The sequence below is a fragment of the Canis lupus genome, chromosome 6, assembly GCF_011100685.1.
Source record: "Canis lupus familiaris isolate Mischka breed German Shepherd chromosome 6, alternate assembly UU_Cfam_GSD_1.0, whole genome shotgun sequence".
Lineage (NCBI taxonomy): Eukaryota > Metazoa > Chordata > Mammalia > Carnivora > Canidae > Canis > Canis lupus.
In genome coordinates this window covers 26,253,709-26,272,864 of record NC_049227.1, presented here as the reverse complement: position 1 = coordinate 26,272,864, position 19,156 = coordinate 26,253,709, and the positions used below count along the sequence as shown (strand labels likewise).

General features: G+C 47.0%; 1 protein-coding gene across 2 annotated transcripts in view; it reads right to left on the bottom strand.

The window, feature by feature from the left end:
• The window catches only part of SYT17 (synaptotagmin 17), a 75,493-nt gene that overhangs the window by 42,287 nt on the left and 14,050 nt on the right, over window positions 1–19,156 (bottom strand). For both annotated transcript variants that reach the window (XM_038540247.1, XM_038540246.1), the window contains exon 5: window positions 18,303–18,922. In XM_038540247.1, the coding sequence (XP_038396175.1) occupies window positions 18,303–18,922 (620 nt within the window). The remainder of the gene's footprint in view (window positions 1–18,302; window positions 18,923–19,156) is intronic.

The window sequence follows — 19,156 nt, the reverse complement described above, 5'->3', positions numbered from 1 at the left end:
CACTTTATGACCTTTTCAGAAATGCTTTGCTACACTCAGGTTATAAAGACATTCTTTTTTTTTTCCTTCTAAAAGGATAGGCTTTTCAAATAAATCTAAGTCCTTGGGCCATCTGGACTTGGTCTGGTGTACGGTGTGAGGTAAGGCTCCGTTCTCATTTTTGAGGTAGTAACCATCTTTCCTGCTGTCTTTCTGCTGCATGAGACAATGACCTCATTAAGGCTAGTGATTTTATATGTCTCCTACAGGACAGACTCTTGATGAATGCTGATGCAGAGAAACATTTGTTTATATCCTGCAAATGAAGCTAAACCTTCCAGAGAAGATAGGAAAGAAGCTCAATCTTTTCATATGGAAGAGTTTCTGTCTAGCGCTCAGTGGCCATCTAAATTCAGTCAACGTACTTCAGATCCACTCAAGCATCTCAAGAGTGAGATACTGACTCTATTGTAAATTGAGCTCCCAGTGAACATCTTATAGCAAAGCTGTTTGTTCTAACAGAGATTGCCTCAGAACATGCAACACTATCAACCCGAACCTGAAATGACAGCAGGAAGCCCTCCCTGTCTCCCCAGCTACCAAGTGTCTGTAACAAAGGACTAACAGTGGACACAAATTATGTTAGAGAGAGTCCCGCTCAAGTAGAAGCAGCAGCAGCCAGGATGAGCCACAGCACCTATGGAGACATGGCTGGGAGACGTTCTGTAAGCAAAGGGACAGCTTTTGAGCCAGCAGGGCCCAGCCCCCAGATTCTTCTCCCATCTGCTCATTCCATTTCTGTGTCAAATGTCCTCCCTCTGCTTCTCTGTGTCTCACCAACACCTACCCAACCTCAGATCCAGCCCAAGCATTCTGTCACTAGTTATTTATAGACTATCTACTACATGTAGGGCATAGGGCTGGCATATAGTAGGTGCTCAATGAGTATCCTGACTGTGCTAGACACAAAGGACACAGCAGTGAGCAAGACAGTTATGATCTCTGTAATGCAGTTCCTGATAGTAAGCATTAATTAATATGCATAACTAATTAATACTAGATTATTTGATTAGTACAGTGGTATGTGCTATGAAGAGTAATGGAGTGTTATGGGAACTGACCTTCCTAAGACTCCCCTGCAGAAGTAGGAACAGGGGTTGGAGGGCCAAGGAATAGGTTACACACGATAACCACAATGACCAATACGGACAAGTAAAGGGGGTCAGGGGGCTGGAGCAGGGTCGGGTGCAGACCTGAGGCTGCCAGGTAAGGAGTATGGACTTATTTGAGGAACAGGGAGCCACAGAAGGCTTTAGGCAGAAAGTTACCTAATTAGACATAATGTTTTAAAAGGATGTCTCTGGGAATGCATGGGTAGCTCAGATCATGATCCTGGGGTCCTGGGATCAAGCCCAACTTTAGGCTCCCTGCTCAGCAGGAAGTCTGCTTCTCTCTCTCTTTCTCCCTCTGCCCCTCCCCACCACTCATTCTCTCTCTCTCAAATAAATAAATAAAATCTTAACAAAATAATAAAAAATAAAAGATACAATAAAAGGACTTCTCTGGCTATACCTCATTCCTCTTCTGATGGTTCAAGCCATCTCTCGGGATGCCTGGATGGCTCAGTGGTTGAGCATCTGCCTTTGGCACAGGTTGTGATCCCAGGATCCTGGGATCGAGTCCCACACTGGGATCCCCGCAGGGAAAATGCTTCTCCCTCTGTCTATGTCTCTGCCTCTCTCTCTGTATCTCTCATGAATAAATAAAATCTTAAAAAACAACAACAACAAAAAAAAAACCAAACCATCTCTCCTTCTGACTCCCTCTTCCACTCACATTGTACTTATCTGCTTCTCCGGTACCTGTCAGAGCAAACTCTTTTATGGGGCTATTGGACTTTTCATATACTGTAATTTCTGTGGGGAGGGACTCCATAGTCTGTGTTTTCATGCACCCCTCTTTTCTGCCCTACCATTTGGAGTTGGGGTAGTTGTCATGCATTGGATTGTTTCCCTCAAAAGATATGTTGAAACCCTAACCCCTGACAAGGATGAATATGACCTTATTGGGACATGGGGATCTGGTCATCTGTAATCAAGTTAAGACAAGACCATATTGGATTAGGGTGACCCCTAGGTCTAACTGGTGTCCTTAGAAGCAGACAGACACAGATAGAAAAGAACACCACGGGATGATGGAAGCAGAGATCCAGGTGATACGTCTAAAGCCAAGGAACATGAAGGACTGTGACACCGCAAGAAGCTAGAAGGGCATGGAACAGGATCTCCCTCAGTGCCTCCAGGAAGGAACCAACCGCTGCCAACACCCTGATTTTGAACTTCTAGACTCCAGAATCGTGAAAGAATGAATTCCCGCAGTGGCACGCCATCCAATTTATGGGAACTTGTGATGGGAGCCCCAGGAAGCTAACACGGTGAGTGATTAGGCAAAGGACTGAGGTCACACACCTATAATCCAATGCCATCTCTAGCATGTACTCACTGTATGGGCCTTGGACTTGTTGCTGAACCTCTCTGGGCCTCATTTCCTATCCTCCTGGGGAAAATGAGGGATATAATATACACTCCGTGAAATTCTAGTGGGGAAGAGCTCTTCTGGAAATCCTTCTGTTCGTTGGCATGACTATGCTCCCTTCCAGCTTCCCTCTAACCTCCTAGCTTTCAAGTCTTGGTCTTCATTGTTCTCATTCCCTTACTTTTGCTCTTAAATGCAGTTTTCCCCAGAATGCAACTCCTGGTTGCCTCTTCTTCTTACATTATCCAGTGTTTCTGGGCAATTTTGTGCCAGGCATGGGATTCTGAGTGCTACCCTTTATTTTCTCATTTAATCTGCACCACAAGCCCCTGGAGAGGAGCTATCATTATCCTCATTGTACATATGAGTAACCTGAGACGATGGATGGCCAAAGGTGGGTGCCTGACACCACACAGTGAGCAGATGGCAGGGTTGCAGGTGACACAATAATACATACTTGGTTTTTGGACCTAGCTTCTGGCGCACAGCTCCTAAAACCCTTGGAATCTCTGGGAGAGATAAGAGTGTCTTTTGTATGCTAATGAGATGACTAAGAGCTGGGGGTTCTCAGATAGCTTTGGGAAGAAGGCTGGTTGCCAGAAAGACAAAGGCACAACTAGAGGGTTGGAATTCTTGGCCTCAAACTCCAGCCTCTGGGGAGGAGAGAGTAGAGGCTGAGTTCAATCACCAATGGTCAATGATTTAATCAATCATGCCTACATAATGAAACTTCCATTAAAACAAACAAACAAACAAACAAACAAACAAAAAAACCCCTCTTAACTAACAGGGTTTAAAGAGCTTCTGAGTTAGTAAACACATCAAGGTGCTAGGAGGGTGCTGGACCCCGAGAGGGAATGGAAGCTCTGTGCCCCTCCCCCCAATACCTTGCTTTACGCATCACTTCCATTTGGCTGCTCCTGAATTCTATCCTCTAAAATAAATGAAGTGTTTCCCTGAGTTTTGTGAGCAATTCTAGCAAATTATGGAAGCCGAGGCAGAGGTCAAAAAGAACCCCTGATTTACAGCTGGGTCAGTCAGAAGTATGGGGATGCCCTGGGACTTGTGATTGGATCTGAAATGGGAGCGGTCCATGAGACTGAACCCTTCACCTGGGTCAGGGGTCTGAGCTGATTGCAGGCAGTGTCAGTACTGAGCTAAGTTGTAGGACACTCGGTTGGTGCTTGCACATATGGAGAATTTACTGTGTGGAGAAATCCCCCCCTCCCATACCTTTAATGTCAGAAGTGTTATGGACTAAAAGCAGCTTACAGGGTATGAGCCTAAGGAGGCTGACTCCAGATTGTGCATTCTTGACAACTGTGCTCTTGGGCTTTTTATCCCCATTTTCTCCCACTGAAAACTGAGGCTCAGAGGAGTCAAGTAACTTTCCCAAGGTCACACAGTGAATGTCCCCTGTGACGAGTGCCCTGCCCCAGGACTCAGTAAAAACTTACTGAATGGATAGAGGGGTATGTGGTCAAGTCAGGATTTGAACTCAGGTCTGTCAAACTTCAAAGCCCATCCTCTTACCTAGTCCAAGACCTGGCACATGGCAAGAGTCTAAAATACCTACTGATTGATTTTAGAAAAAGTAGAAAAACACAGACATCTCTTGTAGCTACTTTCCTTTTTCCAGGGAAGGGGGGGAGGGAGAGGGAGAAGCAAGCTCCCTGTGGAGTGGGGAGACTGATGTGGAGCTCCATCCCAGGACCCTAGGATCATGACCTGAGCCAAAGGCAGATGCTTAACTGACTGAGTCGCCCAGGAACCCTGCTACTTTCCTTTCTTATGTCAGCTGCCCGCAGAAGCCCTATTACCAAAAAAATGCACTTTTGGGGCTTCTGGGTAGCTCCGTCCTGGGATTCCTGGGAGGTAGCCCCCCATCCGGCTCCCTGCTCCATGGGATGTCTGCTTCTCCTTCTCCCCTCCTCCCAGCTCATGCTCTCTCTCTCAAATAAATATAATCTTAAAAAAAAAAAAAAACTCACAGTTTCTCTCAGTCTCAGGTTTTGGGGGTCCTATAGGCAGTATATGTTGTTGCTGTCTATTCAGCATCTGTCCCCACTTATTCTGGTATTAGAACCTCTTTGGCTGTGGTCTGGGTGGGGCTAAGCCTGGGCATCTGACCCCCGCCCCCTAGAAGTCCATGGAGCTCTGCTCAAGAAAGTCCCAGAGCTGCCCAGATGCCTCGTGGTTCAACTCTTCCTTTGCTTGTATTCTTTCCTTTCCTTGCTTCCTTTACTCCACTACCCTTTCTGGACTGCCCTCTTTCGCTCCCAGAAAGCCTGGTTTGAATCCCGGGTCCACCATTTACTGTGTGACCAGCTTCCCCAACTCCCCAACCTTCGTGTTCTCACCTGCGGAATGGGATACTAAGAACACCCATGAGGCAGAGTTGATGAAAGAATTAAATGGGTTAATATATGGGCAGAGCTTAGAGCCCAGCACTTAGTAAGTGAATCTGTTATCATTTTATTTATCATTTCCCTTAGCTGGCCAGATTCATTTCTGCTGCTGCTTGAACTGAAGACCCTTCTTTCAGGGCCCCACTAATTTCTCCTAATTTTTGATGGCCATGACTGCTTCTCAGAGGCCATGCCAGGAAAGGAGGAAATACTGAGGGCCAGAGTCACCTAAGTTCAAACCCTGGCTCTGCCACTGATTCCTTGAACATGCAAAGCAAGTCATTCACTGACTGGCACCTCTGTTTTCTCATGTGTAAAATGGGGATGATCACTGTACCTCAAAGGCTTGTAGGATTCAACGGGTTTATGCACAGAAAATGCTTTCCATGGCATCAAGAAACACAGAACATTGACAAATACTCAGTATTTGTTATACTGAGAGTCTTGAAGGAGGGGCCTGGGTCTCTGGTTTGTAGCCCCTGCCATCGGTACAGGCTCAGTCAATGGCAACAGCCCACTGAAGTCTTCAAACTTTCCTCTGAGCAGAGCCCCCACAAATCCTTTATTTTCTCATTTAATCTGCACCACAAGCCCCTGGAGAGGAGCTATGTATGCCTGAAGCTTACTGTATGCCTCCAGAGCCCCCCAACCCACCAGCCACTCAAGAGCTAAAGCCTCATCTTCTCAACTCCAGTTGAGGTAGATGAATTACTTGCTGGCAAATGTTTTAATCTCCTTGGTCAAACTGAGTCACAGTCCCTTGGCTAAGAAGCTTTTAGGGCAATTATCGTGGTAATGACTGACAGCAACGTTTACTTAGGGCTTGCCAGCAGGAAGCACCCATTAACAGAGGCCTTGCGATGGGCTGAGCCCATGAGCACCATAGGCATTATCAGATGCCACCCTCATTGCCACGTTTGAGGTTGAATTTGCTTTTCTTATTTTCCACAGAAGGAAGCCAAGCCTCAACAAGATGCGGGGAGGGGGTAGGCCAGGAGCAGTTGCCAGACTCTGAATGCAGACTCCCCCATTCATTAACTACATAGCCTTGGGCAAGTTCCTCAGACTTTCCATGCCTCCGTTTTTTAATTTCATTTCATTTCATTTCATTTCATTTCATTTCATTTCATTTCATTTCATTTTTTAAAGTAATCTCTACCCCCATAGTGGGGCTCAAACTCACAACCCCAAGATCAAGAGTTGCACCTTCTACCGACTAAGCCAGCCAGATGCCCCTGAGCTTCAGCTTTTTAAAATGAAAACTGAAGATAATGATAGTCCCTGCTTGATTTTCTTTTTTTTTTTTTTTTTTTTTAAATTTTTATTTATTTATGATAGTCACAGAGAGAGAGAGAGAGAGGCAGAGACATAGGCAGAGGGAGAAGCAGGCTCCATGCACCGGGAGCCCGATGTGGGATTCGATCCCGGGTCTCCAGGATCGCGCCCTGGACCAAAGGCAGGCGCCAAACCACTGCGCCACCCAGGGATCCCCCTGCTTGATTTTCAAATTGATATAGAAAGCCCTGAAACAACAGCTGGTCTATGGGACACACTCAGGAAGAGCCAGCAATTATCATCAGCAACAGCGAGTAACTGCCCAAGGTCGCACCGCTGGAAGGAGCGGGGCTAATGCCAGCCTGAGGATCGTGGGACTATAGGCCTGTCCTCTTGATATGGCACCACTGTATACATACATCAAGGTTCTGTGCTGTGCTTTCAGAACCAAGCCAACTGGTGGCCCACAAAAACACCCTGAAGTAAATACCACTATGATCAGTGATATGCGGATATTTAACTCTGCAGGAGAGGAAAGGGCTCTGATTTGTAGTATTTGTCTATTTCATTCACAATGGCTGGCTCCAACGTGAAGTCAATCAGCTGGTGAAATGCTTGAAAATTTAAAATGAGCTCTGCGAGCCAATGCAAGCTAGCTCCGGCATGCTATATAATCCTCATTTTATACACAAAGAAACCGAGGCTTAGAGATGATAAGGTAACTCTCCGGGGCCCACACCTCTAGAGGGTATAAAAGCCAGAACTTGAACCCAGGTCTGTATATTCTCAGCCACCACAGACCCCTTCCTGTGTGAGGTAAAACAGTGTGGCACAGTGGCAAGACCTCCTGCCTGGAAGTCAGGCAACCTAACCAGTCTCTGAAAGCTATCACTGAAAGCTGTGTGACCTTGGACAAGTCACTCAACTGCTCTGTGCTGTAGTCTTCTCATCTAGAAAACAGGCTTGGTCCAAATCATCTCTGGTTTCCCTTCTAGTTCATACTATAACCAGGAACCAAAAGCTTGGGTTGAGGTCTGAAATGTAAACTCCATTTCTACATCAGAAGGAGGAAAACAAGAAGGACCACATGAAAAGAGACTTCTAGTTAATGTTGCCTTCTAAGGCTCTGGCCTGGGCTGGGCCCTGGCTGCACAGTGTTGCCAAAACACTCTGCTCACCAAAACCTGGGCAGGAAACCCTTTTAACACACACAGAGGCCAGCATCCTACTGAAAGGGGCAAGGCTGACAGCAGCTCAGGATGAGTTAAAGAGGAATGCTCATTAAAAAACTGACACTTGCCTTGTCGAGGGCCTTGCCTGTTATGGGATCACATGGGGAGCGATCTCAAAAACACAATATGCGGGCAGGAGAGGCTGGGGGCGTGTATCACTTCTGGCAGTTTCCAGGTGCTTGGCCCAATCAACACAGAACTCTGGGTGCCTCAAATCATTACCTATTTTTCCTTCCAAAAAATGAAAATTTTTTATCTAAAAGATGAAATTCTTTCTATCTTTCTATCTCTGTCTGCCCGGGACATGGTAAGGTCAAAGTAGCATGTACTGAAACCCAAATCAGATCCCCTGGCCAGTTCCTCATGGCTTTGATCTCACTTGCTTCCCAATGTCTCCTTCCTCTTTCTGGTTCTGGTTCCCTCTGTCCTTCTTCCCAGTGCATGAGCCCCGAGTCAGTACTTGCTCAGCATATACTATATGTCAGGTGCTTTGCCTCCCTGATCTTGGTTTATCAAGATGGAATGAAGTGAAGCAGAATGGCTATCAGCACAGCCTCTGGAGCTGGACAGCCTGGGTGCAAATCCCAGGTGTGTGGCCGTGGGCATGTTACTTAAGGTATGCCTCAGTTTCCCTATCTATAAAGTGGGATGATAATAAATACAATAGATATGCCTAGCACCACGCCTCACACACAGTAAGTACTATGTCAGAGTCAGTCCTCTTTGTCATTATATTATCCTCACAACACTTGCCAACTCCCCATGATGAGTTGGACTCAAATTCACACAGCTGGTACAAGGTGAAGCTGGGACCTTTACCAGGTCAGTTTAACTCTAAAGCTAATATTCTTTACACAACAATATTTTTCAATTCAAAAAACATCTAATGAGTTCCTTCTTTGTGCCAAAAATACCAAGAATAAATAGAAGCAGAAGCTGATGTTATGGAGAGTCTGGCCAAGCCTTTAGTTGTACCTCAATAGGATGCAGAGGGGCGCCTTCCCTGCTGGCCCCAGAACTGGCAGCCTGGGCCCAAAGCTGGGGACAGGGGACAGGTACCAAGGTGCTAGGAACAACAGGTGCTCAGCACCTCCCGCTGGGATTTGTAAGAGGCAGAGATGGGATCCCGCATTATTCAAAACCATTGACGTTCCCTGCCTCGATGGGCAGAGAGGAGATGCTGGCTGAGTGGGGAAAGCTGAGGACTGTCCCAGTCCATCCACCCCAAAGCTGAGAGAGATGGCTGCCAAGAGAAACACTCTCAGAGATCGCATGCCCCTCTAGGAAGGGGAGGCACCTTCTTCTCTACGGGCATCTGTTCCACCAGTGGTCTTGCTCGCCTGCTTTTCACCCTTCTGACCAGAGGAGAGGAGGGATCGAGAGAAGTGGCAAGCAGAGGGAAGGGAGAGCCCAGAAGACCTTGCACTCGGGGTGGCAAGAGTAAGTGTGGGGATGCAGAAGGGGCCGCTCCAGCCCCCAGGCCTGACCAGCATCACTGCCAGAGGCCACCAAGCTTCCTATAGCCAGCCCCACATCTCTCCATCTGAGGAGTCTCTCTGGCCACCATGTCCAAGAAACAGGATAGAGGAGCCTCAAAAATTAAGGGTTTCTGGAAGCAGCCCTCAACCTCTATCTGGAGGGAGATGGTGAATAAATGCTCTGTTGCTGCCACTGCCCCTACACTGAGTGCCCAGGAGGATCGTGACCCAGTTGCCCGTGGTGGGAACCTGCCCAATAACAGGTCTTTTAGTGGAGGTCTCATTCCCCTGCTTCCCTTCTGGTTTTTCTTGGCATCACCCCAAAATAAAATACTTGCACTCAAATCTTGGTCTCAGGGTCTGCTTCTAGGAGAGTGCAGCCTAGGACATAGATGAGTTTCTCATGGCCACTGAGCCCCAGAGAAGGTAGGATCAGGCCATCTGACTAGGACCCATCCTTGAGAGCTCCTCCTCCAGGGAGAAGCTGCCCAGCTTTGCTGCCCAACAGTAAAAAGCCATGAGGTATAGTCCCAGGGCCCGGGCAGCCCCCTCTACTTCCAGAAACTTCCAAATAGTTGGCATCCACCTGCTACCAGGGCCAGCTCTTGAACCCCTGCCTGCCAAGGTTCTTCAGCAGGGACATTAGCCAGGGAAGTGCTAGTCAGGGAAGCAGCAACAAAGAATCCCAACCACAACTGTGGCAACTGAGTAAGGAGATATTCACTCTTCCTTCCCCTAAACCACGCTCCCTCCCATTGCAAGGCTCCTGAGTGGTGACCACCAGCTGGGGATGTGGTGACAAACAATCTCCCACCACATGGACAAGGTTAGGACCCAAGGAGGATGGGCCCCTGAGAATCCTCCCTGGGACTTCTGGAACTTTTATTTGATTTTTTAAAAAGATTTTATTTATTTATTTTGAGAGAGAAAGGTAGGGGCAGAGGGAGAAGGAGAAGCAGACTCCCCACTGAGCAGGGAGCCCAACGCTGGGGCTCGATCCCAAGACCCCAGGATCATGACCTGAGCCGAAGGCAGATGCTTAATCAACTGAGCCACCCAGGTGCCCCAGACTTCTAGAACTTTTAGAAGAGAGGACCTGTCTCCCCAAGTGCATGTCTTGGCTGGTGGGAGGTAGGCCTGGGGTAACTTGTAGCTGCTTTTGCTCCTGCACATGGGAAACGTCTTCTGAAAAGAAAACCCATGGAGAAAGGCAGAGCTGAAGAACATTCCAGCTGAGAAACTCTAGAGCCAGGGATGCCGGGAGCCCACACTACCACAGGGATGCCAGGAGCCCACACTACCACAGGGATGCCGGGAGCCCACACTACCACAAACCTTCCTCTTTGGCCAAAGCTAGTTTAAGATGGGTTCTGTCAGTTTTAACCAAGATTCCTGATAAAAATAGACATTTTGGGGCACCTGGGTGGCTCACTGGTTGAGCATCTGCCTTCAGGTCAGGTCTTGGGATCGTGTCCCTTATCGAGCTCCCTGTAGGGAGCCTGCCTCTCCCTCTCCCTCTGCCTATGTCTCTGCCTCTCTGTCTCTCATGAATAAATAAAATCTAAGAAAAAAAAAAAAGACATTTGGGGGGCCACCCAAGAAAGTAAATCTCTTTACCTCAGAGTCATACATTTTTTTTCTATTCCTAAAAAAAACCTCACAAAAACAAAAAACCCACAAATGACAATCGCTACACAGACACCTATCTTCGTTATCAAATAAGACTATCCCACAGACATTTTCAAAAATCCAGTCAGTTTGGTGCTCCTGAGGAAAGCCATGAGCATACCCCTCAGACTCTGAAAGCTTGCTGAAACAACACAGAACAAACACAGAACTCCTTCTAGGAGGATAAATCCAAGGGGGAAGGAAGCAAGGTACATAGTCATATTAAAATGTGGCTATACTTATGGGAAATACTGTCTTATCACACTTGAGTTACATGGTGTAGATCAACTTTCAAAGCCACTGGCCAGGGCAGTCCCTAAATTGATTATTTCATAGAGGTTATGGGTGTGGGCTCAGAGTTAGTCTCAGGTTCAATTCTCCATTCCAGCTGTGCAACCATGGGCAAGGTCCTCAACCTCTCTGAGCCTCAGGGTCCCCATCTATGAAATGCAAGTGTCATTACTATCCATCTGATAGGGTAATGTAAGTATTGCATGCAGCCCAGGGTCTAGTTAGTATGTGTGAGTCCCAGAACATATTTATTGCTAAATGTGAATCCCCGAATCTTACTTGGCAAAGGCAATATGCACAGACTTTGCTTCCTAAGCCACAGGGCCCAGAATGCTAGGCATCGAAGATTTAAAAGGCGTTCCTTTGGTCAGAGCAAATCTCAGGTTAAAGCAATTTTCAGAAACATAAATATCCAGCATTGCAGTGTGCAAATATCACTTTTGACGAAACACATTTTCTTCTTCTGAGTGCAAATCAAACATTTCTCCTTGGTGGAAAATCTGGCTTTGTAATAAGAGATGCTACACCCCATGTGACTCAGAATTATCCCCCAAGACCTTTTAAGAGCATGGTAACCTGAGTCTACTCCTTCCCAAATGGCTCCATAACACATAATCTTAATGGCAGCCTATGTTGGGCACTCAGCTCATTCAACCAACACAACAGCCAATCAGTGAGTGGCAGAGCCATGCTCCAGCCCCATACGTCCAGCCTAGACAGCTAACCCTTTCTTTCTATGGTCACCCAGTGCTGCTCAGCTGGAGGACCACAGCTCACCTGCATTAGAATCTCCCAGCACATTTGCTAAAGTGTGATTGATTCATCTAAGACTCGGGACCTTGGAATCAGAGAGGCTGATTGTGAAAATAAGAGAATAGCCAGCATGATGCAAAACCCCTACTCTGTCAGGAAGCCTTGTTTATAGCACCCCTGAAGCTGGAGTTGAATGTCTAAGGGTTGGTCCCAGACATGAAACACTGCACCTTCAAATGGTCTCTCCGGCTGGCCCCACATGTTCCTGCACCTTACATCCAGGTCCAGGAGATCATATCCTGCCTACACAACCATGGCAAATTGCTCCTTACTAGGGTCTCTGTCTTCTTCTCTCTTTGCATTCCAACATTTTATCATAAAAACTGTCGCATACATACAGAAAAGCTGGAAGAACTGTACAGTCACCTCCTTTATACACACCACCTAGCTTCTGCAATGCAGCTAATATTAATAATTCTACATTAATATTTTTAAATTATGCTATACTTGCCTTATTGCATGTCTACTGATCTTTCCTTTTGAGATTTATTTATTTATTTGGGGGGGAGGGGCAGAGGGAGAGGGAGAGAGGATCTCAAGCAGACTCCCACTGAGCGCAGAGCCCGACATGGGGCTTGATCTCATGACGCTGAGATCGTGACCTGAGCGGAAACCAAGAGTCGAATGCTTAATGACTAAGCCACCCAGCACCCCCCCACCATGATCTTTTTTTGAAAGCATCTTAAAATAAGTTACAGGCATTAGTACACTTCCCCCTGAAACACTTCAGCAGGCATGTCAGTAGCCAGAGTTCAGTGTGTGTTTATGGCTCTTCCCCCCCCCCCCCCCCCCCCCCCCCCTCGCAAATAACATTTACATCCAACAAGATGCATAATCCTTAAGCGTACCTGATGAGTTTGACAACACACACACCTGTCCCATCAAGATGTAGAACATCACTGTTAGTTCAGAAATGTCCTTCTTGCTCCCTTCCACTCAATCCCCTTCCCTCCTGTTCACGTCCCACAACTATTATTCTGGTTTTTCACCATAGACTAGTTTTGGTGGTTCTCAAATGATATAAATATATAAATGCAGTCATATATATATATATATATATATATATATATATATATATATATATATATATATATAATTATATGTATATGCATTATATATATAAATGCAGTCATATATATATACAAATGTCAAATTATAAATTATATATATATATAATGTTAAAGCATAATGTTCTGCTTGTTTGTGACATTCATCCATGCTGTTGTGTGCATCAGTACTTTGTTCCCTCTTACTTCTGAATAATGCTCCATTATATGAATATACGACAGCTTGTTATCCTTATTCTGCTGATGGGACAACTGGCTGCTTCTAGTCTGGAGCCTGTGACATGTAAAGCTGCTGTGAATATCTGAGTCCAATTTTTTGTGCAGACATAACATTGTCATCTCTCTTAGGCAAATACCTAGGAATGGCTATTTATGGTTCATGGGAGTAGATAAATGTTCAGTTTCACAAAATACTACTAGAGCTTCTTCCTAAGTGGTTATACCACATTATACCCCTCCACTGCCCGAGAGTTCTGGTTGCTCCACATCCTCACCAACACTGGTGTTGTCAGTCTTTGTAACGTTTAGACATACCGGTACCTGGGTGTATAGTGCTATTTCGCTGTGGTTCCAATCTGCCCTTCTCTGATGGCTAATGACGTCAAGCACCTTTTCAATGTTGAGGGCATGAGGCTGAGTGAAACATGCTGGTCACAAAAAGACAAATACTGTATGACTCCACTTATGTGAGGTACCCAGAGTAGTCAGATTCATAGAGACCCAAGGAATGGTGATTGCCAGGCACTGGGGGCAACAAAAGATGGAAGCTATTGTTTAATGGGTATAACGTTTCAGTTCTGCAAGATGAAAAGAGTCCTGGAGACAGATGGTGGTAACGGTTGTAATGCTATGAATGTACTTAATACCACTGAAATGTGCACTTAAAAAGGGATAAGCTGTTGCACTGTATGTTAACTAACTATAATTTAAATAAATATTTTTTAAAAATGGATAACCTGGTACATTTTGTTAGGTGTGTTTTGTCATAATTACTAATAGTTTTTTTTTAAGATTTTATTTATTTATTCATGAGAGACACAGAGAGAGAGAGGGCAACTAATAATTTTTTTTAAGAAAGTGGAGCCTAGGGATCCCTGGGTGGCGCAGCGGTTTGGCGCCTGCCTTTGGCCCAGGGCGTGATCCTGGAGACCCGGGATCGAATCCCACGTCGGGCTCCCGGTGCATGGAGCCTGCTTCTCCCTCTGCCTATGTCTCTGCCTCTCTCTCTCTCTCTGTGTGACTATCATAAATAAATTAAAAAAAAAAAAAAGAAAGAAAGTAGAGCCTATGGGCACCCGGGTGGCTCAGTTGGTTAAGCATCTGCCTTTGGCTCAGGTCATGTTCCCAGGGTCCCAGGATTGTGCCCTGCATGGGGCTCCCTGTTCAGCTTCTCCCTCTCCTCCCTGCTCGTGTTCTCTCTTGTTCTCTCTCACATAAATAAATACAATCTTCAAAAAAAAAAAAAAAAAAAGAGTAGCGCCTACATAGATTTCACATTCAATGACTACAGTGCCAATTCACTGCAGTCCACTTGGATGAGCAGAATTTCTCTTAGTGGCAAGAGTAACTTTGCACCTGTTTAATCACTCCAGAGGCTTCATATTTCTCTGTCTTCATTTTCATGATCTCCTAGCCAAACCTTATCAACGAGACCAAAAAATTTACAGTAGCCCCATTAGCTGTTGTGTTCTGAAGGCCAAGGTCAAAGACACAATGCTCAAAGCCACAAAATAGCTGGGACATCCCACCGTGAGCCAGGAGAGGAGGAGGCGTGGCCCTGCCAGCCACATTCCCGTGGGTTCTCCAACACACAGAAACCGAGAGCTAACCTCTAAGAGTCATGTGGATCCCACACTAGCAAAGGTGGGCTGCAAACAAGAACCTGTCGAGCTCTGCCTCCACCCCCGGACACCGCTGCATCTTCCCCTCCTGTTCAACTGACCTCCACGTGATTTGGTGAAGGTAGACCTTGGCTGCTCTGAAAATCAGCATCGACATCCCATGGCCTCAGTGCATCACAGGAGGATTTTGTTTTCTGTCTCTAACACAGGCCTACTTTGCACAATGTGGATTTTTGTTCAGAACCAGTGTCTCCTTTTCCACAGATGGCATGAAAAACAACACCGTTACCTGGATATCTGCTCCTAACACCCTCCATCCCTGGCTTTCCCTGCTTCCCAGCAACTGTTTCTGCTGTAAGAAAACTCCCCAGCCTTCAGGGACCAGCTTGGCCCTCATCCTGCCTGCGTGGCAGACCGTGCTGCCATTCTTGAATCTGTTATCCCCTTCTCTCATCGTGGGCTCGCCCCCTCTGGCACAGACACTTCTGGCTAGAGCACCCTTTGTGGTGGGGGCTGTTCCGTGCATCCGCAGGTACTTAGCAGCATCCTTGAACTCAATTCGCTGAACCCACATTTCCCAGCCCTGCCAAGTGTCCCAAGAGCAAATCTGTCCTTGGCTCAGAACCCCTATCTTTAGGACAGAAGCTATATGTAGGCCCATGGCCACCCAGCCAATGGCTGACAGATGTGGCAGGTCAAAGGCTGGCTCTGGGTCTGAAGGAGGAAGGACACTGCAGCTCCATCCACCATCCACCATCTGGGTGGGGATCCATCGTCCCCTCTCCAACCACCCATCAGGCTGAGGCTATGACCATGCTCTCAATGGGCTATCACTCTTCCCCTAGATTGCTTCTCTCTCTCCCCTGCAGGGCATTCTCCTACAACCCCCCACCAAAAGATATGTTATCATCCTCACTCCCACTACCTTAGAACGTGACCCTATGGGGAAATACGGTTATTGCAGATGTAATTATTTAAAATGGGGACATAATGAAATAGGGTGGCCCCTTTCATTCAACAGGACTGGTTCCTTAGAACTGGTTCCTTAGAACCTTAGGACTGGTTCTCTTCTTCCTTAGAAGAAGAGAAAAGACACAGACATGGACAGACAGGTCCTGTGATGGATGGAGGCAGAGGTGGGAGTGGTACAGCTGTCAGCCGAGCAATGCCAAGGATTGCCAACAACCACCAGAAGCCAGAAGGCGGCAAGGAAGAGTTCTCTCTGACAGGTTTCAGAGGGAGCGTGGCCTTGATCTTGGACTCCTAATGTCCAGACTGTGAGACAATGAATTTCTGTGGTGTTAAGCCTCTAATGTTTGTTTTGTCACAGCAGCCCTACAAGCAAATAGATTTACACCCAAATCCTTATCTCAAGCTCTGCTGCCAGGGAACCCAACCTCAGACAACTGGCCTTTCCACTAGCCTTTCTTCCAGTGAAAAGGAAGGAGGAGAGCAGGGGGCAAGGTGGCAGGTGGGAGAAAGAAATTCATTCCGGGGAATCCTTCATTCATTCCACAAATAGTGCTCGATTGAGCACTACTACACACCAGGCACTGTTATCGGTGCAGGACACACAGAAGTGAACAAAACAGAAATCTGTTCTCGTGGGGTTTCCATGCTAGCAGGGGAGACAGACCACAGAATGTATGGTCTGCAGGATGATGGTTAAAGTCTCTGGAGAAAAGCAAAAGCAGGAGAAGGGGACAGGGAGTGCCTGGGTGCTGGCTACCGTGTCAGCAGAGACATGCAGTGGACACCACCTCCGGCCCAGCTACAGACGGTCCCGAAGTTCTGCTCGGGCTTGGTCCTGGCCTTTCTTTCTCCTTCCCAGTCTTTCCGTGAGGGTGTGGGGGCCCACCTGACGAGCATGCTAGGGCCAGAATGGCAACCTGAAAAACCACTACTGATGTTCCCTCCTTCCCTGTGTCCTCCTTACCCCTCATTCCTGTTCCCCGGGATAGCCTCCTAAAGAATCTACCTGCACCCAGGTCCTGGCCTTTGGCCTCAGATTTCAGGAGAATCAAACTACAGCAGATGTGCCAGAAAAATCTTCGCTGAAGTTGTGACATTTCAGCCAATACCTAAAGGAGGCAAGGTGTGTTGATGTCCAAATTCTCTGATGTGCGCAGTCAAGCTGGCGATACAGAGTCGATCTTGTCCGGTGGGTCTCCCTCTTTCAACCCTCTTGATGGTCGAAAACCCAGTGATATCAAATATTGAAGAGGCTACATGGAAAGCGCCCAATCTATTCTGATCATGTGATGGGAAGGAGGATACGGGATTATAGCAAACACAGCTAACACTTTGACCATCACCTCCTGGTCCTGATCACTTCAGTGTACACAGGTCTGCATGTAGCTGCCAGCTCTTGCACTTTTTTTTGCATCTGTGGATGTCAAAGGTCTCTTTATCAACCAGTATTAACAGGCCAGAAATGCCAGGGAAGGAACGTCTCCATACCCCTGCCAACAGCCTTCATTCAGTGGCTGATAGGAGTTGGTATATGCACACCCCAACTCCCCCATCACTCAGGTGAAAAGACTCTAGACATGTGTCTAATCCTGGCTTCCCATTTCCCCAGCAGGTTTAGGGCCTGATCTCCCCAAAGTGGTGGCCAGCTGGATAATGCATACTTTATGTCAATTTCCCACCCTCATCCTGGTGTTTCCTCTGCTGTCACCTCCCTAATAAATGACTTCCCTTGGCTCAGGATTCTCTTCTTCCTAGGGGGATCCAAATGAAGAGAAGGATAAATCTATCTTTGAATGGAAACACACACACACACACACACACAACACAAGCAACCCCTCCAGTCCCCATGTTTAAAACCTAATACTCCAGGTGTGATGCTGGATCATCAAATCCCTGACCAGTAGAGTTCAGCTTTGAAAAGCACCTTGGCATGTTTGACATAAAATAATCCCGCCTGCATTACACAGGATTGTCACCGTCAGCCTGAATGGACTAGACTGGCCTCCAGCTGGCTGGGTCTTTTCCTTCCCTTGGGCTCCTACCTCGTCCTTCTCTGCACAGTTCGTGCATTGTCATCCACAGAATGCCCAAGGGAGGGACTCTATCAGCCCACTGGGGACAGAGCCTGGTCCGTGGGTGGCTTCCCAAGCAGCCAATTGCAAGTCTGTGGGCTGGTAGGGGGAAAGAAGCCAATCTCACAATTTGCCTGAAAAACATCCATATATCATCCTGTTCTGCAGCCCTCATTTTATTTTTCCCAAATCAATTTCTGAAAGTCAAAATAACTGATAGCTTCATACCCTGGACAATCATTCTCCTTATTAAATAACCCGGCATCAATGACAAAAAAGCTCCCAGGGTGGTGGTGGTTACACGAATCTATACATGTGACAAAATGTCCTAGAACTACAAACACACACACACACACACACACACACGCACGCACACACACAATGGTGCATGTAAAAATCTGTGAAAATTCTATAAGGTCCGAAGCTCCATTGCCAACGCCAATTTGCTGGTATTGCTAAGGCACTCTGCTTGTGTAAGATTTCTCACTGGGGTTGCTAGATGAAGAGAACACAACCACTCTATATTACATCAGCAACTTCTTGGAAGTAGAAAATTATTTCAAAATGAAAAGTTGTTAAAATACAAAGACGATTTCAATAATAAAATAAAAATAATCATCTTTTTTTTTTGCAAAGATCCCAGCAGGAGACACCACCAAACCACCCCTTACCTGAGAGCTGGGGACCAGCGCCTTCCACCAATGCCCGCCTTTCACCAGGTCAACCTCGCACAAAGGCACGGACACCTTCCCAATGACACAATGGCGGGAAAACTTATCAAAATCCACCACAGTTAGCAGCAGGGTCCTCCTCTGAGCTTCGAGGAAGGGGATCTCGAAGGTGTAACGCTCCTCAAACACAGGCTTCTGGGTCTTGCGTTTGACCCCCGTCTGCTTAGAGTTCTTCTGGTCTGGCAGGAGACAGATCTTGACATAGGGGTTCGAGTGAGCCATGTCCTGGCGCGATCCGTCATGGGAGATGGGCGGTGGCAGGTCCCTGGCCTCGATCACCCGTACCGTCAGGTGGTTGTGCAGCAGGTCATATTGGGTGCTGAAGTGCAGCATGCCCAGCTGGTACTTGGACAAGATCTCCTCGTCTGTTAGGAAGTCCACATCGTCGCTGTTGGAGTCAAGGGAGTACAGCTGGGGCTCGAACTTTCTGAAGTAGTCGTCTGGGGTATAGGTCCGTCTGAGCACCGAGGGCTGGATGGGCTCCTTTTTGGCACTGAGAACGCCAAACTCGATGGGTTTAATATCAATAAGTGGGGAGCTGGGTCGTCTGGATTCGAGACCTAAACAGTCACCAGAAATAATAATTAAGACCGCCATGTATGGGACCGAACCTGGGCCACTTTGTGAAATTAGCACCATTTCTCAGATTCTCACATTGTTCACTCTGTTTCATGATGCTCTGTGCCATCTGCTCTCCACACCCTGAGAGCCTCTTATTTATTCTATGAGAGGTAGCTTGGTGGCATTATCACCTCTGTCACAGCCAGGCACTGTTCTAAATGCATTGACATATC